At 34.8% G+C, this 10,082-nt stretch overlaps 1 protein-coding gene across 6 annotated transcripts; it reads left to right on the forward strand.

Moving 5' to 3' along the window:
- Positions 1–5,111: 5,111 nt before the first annotated feature.
- Positions 5,112–9,585, forward strand: LOC6502075 (serine protease gd). Of its 6 annotated transcripts, none has more exons than XM_044717294.1 (6): positions 5,112–5,274; positions 6,989–7,223; positions 7,281–7,464; positions 7,631–7,817; positions 7,893–8,453; positions 8,842–9,585. In XM_044717294.1, the coding sequence occupies exons 1-6, from the start codon at positions 5,267–5,269 to the stop codon at positions 9,341–9,343; spliced, it is 1,677 nt and encodes a 558-aa protein (XP_044573229.1). In that variant the 5' UTR covers positions 5,112–5,266; the 3' UTR covers positions 9,344–9,585. The 6 variants fall into 6 exon arrangements, with proteins under 6 accessions (XP_044573229.1, XP_044573230.1, XP_032311949.1 ...); XM_044717295.1 differs by having other exon boundaries at positions 7,281–7,431; XM_032456057.2 differs by lacking the exon at positions 5,112–5,274 and having other exon boundaries at positions 6,089–7,223.
- Positions 9,586–10,082: the final 497 nt, after the last annotated feature.

Raw genomic sequence — 10,082 nt, forward strand, 5'->3', positions numbered from 1 at the left:
GATTACACCCGAACTATTTATGTAAACAACAACATAACTAAACTCGAACCTTTATCCTATATCGTAGCTAAAGAAATATTCCAAAACCACTCAAAACAATATTTTACAACCCACACAATTTTATTAATACTACTAATAATTATTATTATAATCATATATTTGATTTATAAATTTAAGAACATCCCAAGAAGGATAATAATTAATAATAAAAAACAAAAGATTATAAGTTCCGAAGAAGAAACTAAAAGTTCAGAAAATAAAGAACAGGACCTACAGTTATACCCCAAACTTACCGCCTGAGGACAGGCCAAATTCTTAAGGATGGGGAAGTAACATATGGGTTAACTCTCCAATGTCGAACGCGACATTCGTACGCATTCCAACTGGAAAAAAAAGAATGTGCCAAGATTGTTTTTTATTTTTACAAAAGTGAATCTAATAGGTCTTGATTTGTTGTATAATTGGTGCAAATATTAATTTTGGAAGACTTTTTGTTTTTAGAATATTCAAAAAAAACTAGGGAATATTCAAAAACCATTTCAAACGCTGATTTTAGCGAAACCTGATGGAAAATTTGTCTGCAATCAATTTCAAAACGTTATTTATTATTTCATCTTAGTAATTCTTTTTGTTTCACTTAAAATTATTTGGTAGTTTTTTTTTAAGTTCCATTTTATTCACTGTCGCACGCGACAGTGTCTTCCCTCATATTTTTTATGTTGATTTTGTACTTTTAAAATAATAAAACGAGAATTTGGAGATTCTAAGTTTAATAAGAATTAATTTAGAGCTAAAAAAAATAAATGTAGGTTTCAAACTTAACAAACAAGGAGGAAAATAATATAATTATATGTAATATAATAATATATTTTTTTAATTGGTGTCATTATTTTTAAAATTTTGTCTCCAACGCTTGCAGATGACTTTATTATTATTTTTTCATTCATCTGCTTAATAAAAAGAAAACAAAAAATAAAAAAAAAATTAAAAAATTCCTTACCATGTCGCACGCGACCAACTTAAAAAACGATTATAACCGAACTACTTATATTTCTCAAATTTTTTATACCCTTGCAGAGGGTATTATAATTTTGGTCAAAAGTGTGCAACGCAGTGAAGGAGACATCTCCGACCCTATAAAGTATATATATTCTTGATCAGGATCACCTCCTGAATCGATATGAGCTTGTCCGTCTGTCCGTCTGTCTGTCTGTCTGTCTGTCTGTCTGTCGGTTTCTACGCAAACTAGTCTCTCAGTTTTGGAGCTATCGAGTTGAAACTTTGCACACATCCTTTTTTTTTTTCTTGCAGGTAGTATATAAGTCGGAACGGCCGGGATCGGTCGACTATATCCTATAGCTGCCATATAACTGATTGATCGGAAATGCCATAACTTTGGTGTTTTTTAAGTTAGAAAGATGGGACTTGGTACAGATTACTCTTTGGGCAAAATAATTCAATATGCCAAATTTCATAAGGATCGGCCGACTATATACGATCCGCTATATATCTAATAATATAAGAAGCGTGGCGCCACCTAGCGGAATGCGACTGAACTGCAAGGGTATATCAACTTCGGCTCCGCCCGAAGTTAGCTTTCCTTTCTTGTTTTTTAATACCTTAATACTCCAATTTTATGTTTAGGCCCAAATTTTAATGCTCATTCGACAAATTTCTTCACCGCACTATGATAACAAATGTTCTTTTTCAATGTAGCACGCAACAATGAAATAAACTAATAATCTATTAAGAAATTCACAGTCATTAGCAATCGTATCGTTTCTTTTGACATTATTGTTGTTGTTGAGCCAAGCAGAAAAGGGCGAAGCTGCGTAAAATAAGTTACATACATTATAAATCTGAGTAGCGGCGGCGGGTTATCGGCAGTTCTGGTTTTGTTTACTTCTCCCCCGTTCGCATGCGCTTTGCTGGAATTTGTAGCGCATGCGCTTTGCGGAGCTTTTTTGTAGAGCTGCTGCACACTAGCAAATCTTGCATTTGTGTGCTTTCATATTGCTAAATTCATATTGCTAAGCTTTGCCACTTGTAATTTTGTTATTGATTTGAGCGACAGCAAGTTGGGTTAGAGTTGAAAATAAAGACTGAAGTTGGATTGAAATTGAACTCTGGAATTTTAATTAATTTGGCCGCTATTAAAAATTATTAATAGCACAACAGTTGTAATCTTTGGTTATAAGCCGATATTTCAAATAGTGAATATCAATGCAATTTAACTCTCTTTACGAAAATTATTTAAAACAAATCATGCCGGTGAAATGCTAAAAACTAAAATTTCGCACGTTCGAGACATTGGATTAAAATATTTCGAAATGTGTTATAAGTAAATGTTGAATATTATTAAATAAGTTAAATTTAATAGGTTCCCTATAAAATGTGTGAAAAAAACATTCTTTTATTGACTTTGAATTTTTTTTGTCGCGGTTGACCTTTCTGGAGAATTCCCCATATCAACAAAATTTCTTTAAGTGTATATCAGTAAATTTTGTAAAACGAAGCTGAAGCCTTTTGTATTGAAATTCGTTATCCAGCTGCAAATAGCCTCATTCTAATTTTTGTAAAAAACATAAATATTTAATTATTCCAATTCGGCTGAAAACAGCCTCATTTCAGATTTCCAATTTCTAAGAGTCACTTCAGATTGAAAACCAAAACAATATTTTGGTAAAAAGAATACCGACTCAAATCTTTCTCACTCCTTTTAAGTGAATTAAAACTAAACAGATCATACCATTCTTAAATGGGAACCCACTTCACAGGAAAATTCACATTTTCTTGTCACCTCGATTAATTGAGACCTAAAAGCCTTCCACGTCAACTGACACCTCAAGTAAAAGGTTCCGACTCAATTTATTCCCTTCAGAAAACAAAGCCTCTGAGAGAGAAAAGCTTCTTTCGAGCTTTGATCTGGAAAAAGCTTCAGCAAGGGTAGCTATAAAAAGGACTAAGAGCCCCAAAGTTAAGTTAGTTCGGAAATTCTAAAATTCTAAGCAGTAGTTCTGAAATTCTAAGCAGTTTTAAGGAATCACACTGTATCAAAACCGAAACTCAAATAAAAATATATTTTTTTTTTCAAACTATTTTGAAGAAGATATTTAATTATATATATTATATATATTTATATATTATATATATAAATGCCAGATTTTTTGTTTTTTTTTTCTTACACGTGCCGAACAAGAATATTTTTTATATGCAATTTTGTACACCAATATAGTATATTTTCGTCACAAAAATTGATATCAGATATTTTTGGTTTCGCATGCAGGTTCGCCACCGGTATTTTACCTCGTCAAGAGGTTTTTTTTTATAATATGTTATCCTTTCTCAATAAAAATATGTGGATCTCAAACTTTCAAATTAATAAATAGATAGCTATTTACACTGACCAATAGTACTGTAAACCGATTACACAGTGTAACAGTGATTCTGAACTTTTGAAGTGACATAGTAGGAATTGTTTATTGGGTCAAGTATATCACAAAACCATGTTTGAAATATTTTCAACACCCTCAAAATCTTGATTTATGGTTAAAAAACCGTTCGGGACTTCTTTGCGCCTCAAAATTCCTGGACGCGTTTTTTTCAACCGATTTCAAAATTTTCGGTGTTTTTCAATAGTTAAATGTTGTAGCTATTGAAAAAAAAATATATCTTTGATTTTGTTAAACTAAAAGGACAAAATTTTTACACCTGAAACTGAAGTTTTCGACTTTTATTCATGTTTTTCGGATTTTGATGCCAGTTTTTCGGTACAACTTACAAAAATTCTGTCATCCATGTCACATATCATTGTTGTGTCATTAATTCTGAATAAAACGAGACAAATTTCATCAAAAAACAAGAAAGGAAAGCTAACTTCGGGCGGAGCCGAAGTTGATATACCCATGCAGTTCAGTCGCAGTCCGCTAGGTGGCGCCACGCATCTTATATTATTAGATATATAGCGGATCGTATATAGTCGGCCGATCCTTATGAAATTTGGCATATCGAATTATTTTGCCAAAAGAGTAATCTGTACCAAATCCCATCTTTCTAACTTAAAAAACACCAAAGTTATGCCAATTTCGATCGTTCTATGAACTTAAAAAACACCAAAGTTATGGCATTTCCGATCAATCAGTTATATGGCAGCTATAGGATATAGTCGACCGATCCCGGCCGTTCCGACTTATATACTGCCTGCAAAGGAAAGAAGGGTGTGTGCAAACTTTCAACTCGATAGCTTTAAAACTGAGAGACTAGTTTGCGTAGAAACGGACAGACGGACAGACGGACATGCTCATATCGACTCAGGAGGTGATCCTGATCAAGAATATATATACTTTATAGGGTCGGAGATGTCTCCTTCACTGCGTTGCACACTTTTGACCAAAATTATAATACCCTCTGCAAGGGTATAATAATGAAAATTGGTGAAGTTATAACGCTTTTCCCAAAAAAAGTCAATAAAACCATGGGAGCACTATAAGAAGAAGAGCATATTCCTGTCTTATACACACAGGTACTCCGGAGCGCACGCAAGGTTGAATTGACTTTTTTTGGGAAAAGCGTTATAACTTCACCAATTTTCATTATTTTTTGATGAAATTTGTCTCGTTTATTCAGAATTAATGAGACAACATTGATATGTGGCAAAAATTACAGAATTTTTGTAAATTGTACTGAAAAACTGGCGTCAAAATCCGAAAAACACGAATTTTGTCCTTTTTGTTTAACAAAATCAAAGATATATTTTTTTTTCAAAAGCTAGAACATTTAACTATTGAAAAACACCGAAAATTTTGAAATCGGTTGAAAAAAACGCGTCCAGGAATTTTGAGGCGCCAAGAAGTCCCAAAAAATGGTTTTTTAACCATAAATCAAGATTTTGAGGGTGTTACAAATATTTCAAACATGGTTTTGTGATATACTCGACCCAATGAACAATTCCTACTATGTCACTTCAAAAGTTCATTCACTTTTATCATTTTTGTAACACTGTGTTATATATATTTGGAAAAAGTTTTTGTTTTATTATTTTCTCTTAATGCAACTTAAATTAAATTTAATTTTTAGTTCGATACTACTGAATATTTGTTTCAAAAACATCGAAAAGATTGAATATGCTCACTATCGATGTTTTCCCAGCTCTAATGCTTGTCAATAATTTTTTCGATCTTAGTAAAATTTTTGACAGCTTTATGTATATTATAAAGATGTAGTTAAAACAAATCAGAATTGAAATTCGCTGGGCCAATATATTTTTATGCAAAGGTAAATAACAATTACTGATAAAAGCTTAATAGAGCTTTAAGTCTAAAACTCAGATTAACAGATTGAACTTAGATTGTGCTGTAGGAGTGAGCGAGAGGCAACTCGGTGAACAACGGTTTTTGTCAAGTTGTGTTCGCCATCAGATCGAATAAAAAATTCATAAATATACAAGGGCCACCCCGCACAAATACAAGCACCCAGCGAAAGATGAAACATTTTAATCCAGGGGTGCCCAAACACTGCTTATGACAGAGCAAATTCCAATACCTATGCACAAAAGCACAAATACATATGAGCGATAGTTTTTTTTTTTTTTTCTATCGTATCACTGAAAAAAATTTTTGTAACATTTTCAACAGAAAAAAAAAAAAAAAATTTTTTCGGATAATTGAGAATTAATTTTAGGATTATAATTATTTTCAATATGCTCAATTATTTTTCGAATTTTTTTTACTGCGCTTCCATATCGGCTTGTGACGCAGATACTTTAGCATAGCATTTAATAAAATGCCTTTCCAAATTAATTTTTTTGTTTCCGCTTATTATTATATTACATATAATACATTGCTGCTCGCAAAGAAAATTTTCGACAAAGAAAAAATGCATCGTTCCACAGTCAACCATTCTGTCCAAAACCACAACAAGAAGTGATTTTTTGCAGTGAAAAGTTTTCGGCAATCCAACAACAAAATGCCAGAAAAGTGTTGAAACTGTTTAAGTGTTATTAAACTACGAAAAATTGTTATTGTAATTTGCCTTGCCTATACTGGGAGCAGCACACGTATATGATTTTGCTCTACCCATATGACAGAGCAATCCAACAACAAAGGAGGAACGAGAGCAATGGGACTGGGCATCCCTGTTTTAATCCTTCAAGCCTTTTCTCAATGATACTTGCGTGACATTTTTCATGGTCTTGTAATTATTGAATTTGTTGAAAAAAGCTTGCCAAAGTTGATTTGGTTTGTTTGATGTGGAAATCGTCGACTTTACTAACTTCAAATCAATTTGGCACAGCTGATTAACACACTGGAAAGAATTAACTTTTCGATAAATTTATTAAGATGAAATTAAATTAATTTTTTTTATTTATTATTGCAAATGATAAAAAATACTTCAAGCTTCTTCTTAACGCTTAAATAGATTTCGTGGTGTTTGTATTGAAACGTCGATTAACAGGTTTCCACCCTTAATCTTTATTTTCTTGTCAACAAACGGAATTATAAAACATTATCCCGTATTCGGTATACCAAAATGAAAATGCTCGAGCCCAAAAGATGTTTGCTCTGCATTCAACCAATTATTTGTATGTATGTATTTGTCACATTCAACATTCGGTCATAATCCTAATGGCGAATTTTGACATTATGAAAAATAATTTTTTTCAGTTAAACATAAATATTAGAATATCTTTTGTGGCTTTAAAAAAAATATAACCAGTTTAAAAGTTTAATCGATTTTATTGTAATTATTTCTTACGGAAAGCAAGTCTGTCCCTAAATTGCCGAGCTTTTAAAATGTTTTGTTTTCTGGCAACATTGCTATGATGGCATGTCAATTTTGATTGTTTTGAGTCGCTGATGCTTTATTTATTTTTGGATAATTGTATTAACGCTCCCACGACCAACTCTTCAGAAAACCAATCCATTTCAACTTCGTTTCTGCATTTAGTGAGATACACTTTCGCTTTCAAAGGTGTGTAACTCGTTCTTAGAAACTTAATTCTTAGACTTGAAATGCAGCTGCAACTGGCGACGCTTCTGATCATTTGCCTTGGGCGATTTATCGAAGTTTTTGCCCAAGGCATGCCGATTACTCCCTGCCCGAAAATCTTCCAGTACCGCTTTGATGGCAGCGAATGGTTTGGCCTGATGGCCATCCACAGCCCTGAATCTCATCATCCGCTGCACCTTCGGGTCACGCTTTCAATGCGAGGCAAGCCCACCACGGTGAGTTGTTTTGGATCATATCAGTTCTTTGAATCTTAACCATTTTAATTTCCTTAGAACTACCTAGGCGAGATCGAGCTGCTCACACGCGGGCAATTCGCCAGCCACGCTGCAGTGCTTTATAAGATCCGTTTTCCGAAGCACCACTTTCCTCCCAAGGTGCTCCTTATTTCGGCCAACAACCAAGTCATTTGCTTTGGGACAGGAGGTGTGTATACAAATTTGCTATGCGCTCTTAAAGGTGGGAGACATATCAATGATAGTTCTTAATAAAATCAAAATAGTAACCTTGCATAAAATCCTTGGTTGATCAGTATACCGAATAGATAAAGTCATGCTTGGCGGTCAGTGTCTAAAATTCTCATGTACATTGTGTTATTCTTATTTTGAAAATGTTTCTCTTGCAGAGCAAAGTATCTTCATGACCCAAATACAACTGGAGCACATTAGGAAACTAGCTTTCATTCCCGATAAAAAGATATCTTTGTTACAGACTGGAGAGGTTCAAAAGATGGTTGCCGAGGAGACGGTTGCTAACCAAAATCACGGCTTAAAGCGTCCACATCCACAATCGTCGCAGACCCAGTTGAAGAAGTATGCATCCGGATTGTGGTCGGTTGAGGCAAGTTTGCATCGCATTAATTCAATACTCAATGTTACATTTTATAGAAAGCTCTTTACCCACCTACCAAAGGAGATGTGTGGACGAATCAACCGAGGCTATGATATTCGGCTGAAGAACCCAGGCGGACCCCTTGATTTGAAGACGGTTCAGGAAACTGCCAAAAGCTCCGATACCATCACATCGCCAGTATTCGCCGACGATGATGATAGCTTCGCACACATATGGGATGACAGTATGGAAATGAGTGAAGCAGATAGCGAAGACGATGTGGGGGCCGGGAGCCTCCCATCTATTATACGCGGTTCCTGGCCCTGGTTAGCTGCCATATATGTTAACAACCTTACATCTCTTGACTTCCAATGCGGTGGGACACTGGTATCCGGTCGAGCTGTCATCAGCTCAGCACACTGTTTTGAGATGTTCAATAGTCGTTACACAGCCAATGAGGTGCTCGTTTTTCTTGGCAGGCATAATCTTAAAAATTGGAACGAAGAAGGCTCGCTAGCGGCACCTGTTGATGGGATATACATCCATCCTGATTATAATAGCCAGCTAAGTAGCTATGACGCAGACATTGCCGTGATTGTGCTTAAGGACGCTGTGCGGTAAGCTCTTTTAACTTTCTATAAAAAAATGGAAGAAAAGTGATATTTTAAAATGTGACAATTTTAATATTTTAAAATAAATAAATGATTTCATATACTTCAATACTCATTAATTTTACGCATATTAATTTTTTCAATACATTGCTACAAAATTTGACTAGAATCTTTTGTGGTCGTTAGATAAAAACTCATGCAGCTTTTTAACTCAAGATGCCAGATGCAAGATGTGTTAAATTTAATTGATATAGTTTCAGAAGATAAAACAGAAGTTTGCCAATTCTTTGATTTTGAATGCAGCCTCGTCAAAAATATAAATTTTTAGTTACACCGATTTATCTAGAAAAAAATTCAAAATGTCAACCGATACAAAAACTGTACTTTTTTTCAGATTCAACACCTTTATTCGCCCAGCCTGTCTGTGGTCTGGTTCTAGCAAACCGGAATACATCGTGGGAGAGCACGGCATCGTTATTGGCTGGAGCTTTGACAAGTCAAACACAACGGCAGGCTTTCAAACAGGAATGGCTTCTAGTAAAAAGGTGATCGATACCAGCATCCCTAAAATGGTAAAAGCACCTATTGTTAGTAGCGCAGACTGCTTTCGTGCCAATGCGCATTTTCGCAGTCTCTCTTCAAACCGAACTTTTTGCGCCGGCGTTCATTTTGAGTCCCATCATGGGGCCATCGAATTCTACACTGGTATATCGGGTGCCGGACTTTTGATCTTTAGAAACAACCGCTGGATGTTACGAGGAACGGTATCGGCGGCCCTTCCTGCGGAAAAACCGCAAGAGTCTGAAATTACTCACAGGCACTGTTGCGGGAACCAACTAATGGTATATGCCGACGTGGCCAAGTTTCTCGACTGGATTACTGCATTCATTATTTAGCAGCCCTGCTAGAAAGACATTTAAGACGCTGTGATAGCCCATGGGAATAGCGATGGCAGGGTAAAGAAATTTAGAAGGAATTTAAAATAATAATTTTTGTTGTTTTTTGCCCTAAATTTAATATTTTTGATAATGAAAATTTAAAAGTACATAATAGTTTAATCTATGTATGTAAATATATACATATTGTAAAGAGGAGCTCCAATGAAGGAAAAATTTTACTCCAGAGTTAAAGTTCCGAACTCGTTGGTCTTATCATTCGGGGGAAAACAACATAGGGCATCATAGGACCAAATATTAAGAGGACCCCATAATGCTAGTTGGAGCTCCAGTGAGTTCAATATTGAAATTCATTTTTTTCCTTAAATCTAGTCTTCAATCTAAGATACTTCAACTTCTTATCAGCTAGACCAATTCAATGCACGCTGGCCGGTTATTGGACCCTTTGGTGTTAAGTTGTGGTGCATTGCTATGGGCAAAGAACCGCTCAAAATTTATATTGTTTATTACTGTGGGATTGAACATTGTGGGAGTGAACATTTGAATCTTTATCTTTGTTTTTCTTGCACGTGCCGAACAAGAATATTTTTTATATGCAATTTTGTACACCTATATGGCATATTTTCGTCACTAAAATTGATATCAGATATTTTTGGTTTTGCATGCAGGTTCGTCACCGGTACTTTACCTCGTCAAGAGGTTTTTTAAATGATATCAGTTGCCCAATAATGTATTTAAA

This window comes from Drosophila ananassae, chromosome XR (genome assembly GCF_017639315.1).
Source record: "Drosophila ananassae strain 14024-0371.13 chromosome XR, ASM1763931v2, whole genome shotgun sequence".
Lineage (NCBI taxonomy): Eukaryota > Metazoa > Arthropoda > Insecta > Diptera > Drosophilidae > Drosophila > Drosophila ananassae.

Excerpts from the sequence above, each read along its gene's own strand:
- LOC6502075 (XM_044717294.1), top strand. Across the intron at positions 7,224-7,280 it reads TGCGAGGCAAGCCCACCACG|AACTACCTAGGCGAGATCGA; the intron begins GTGAGTTGTTTT and ends TAATTTCCTTAG. Across the intron at positions 7,465-7,630 it reads TTTGCTATGCGCTCTTAAAG|AGCAAAGTATCTTCATGACC; the intron begins GTGGGAGACATA and ends TTTCTCTTGCAG.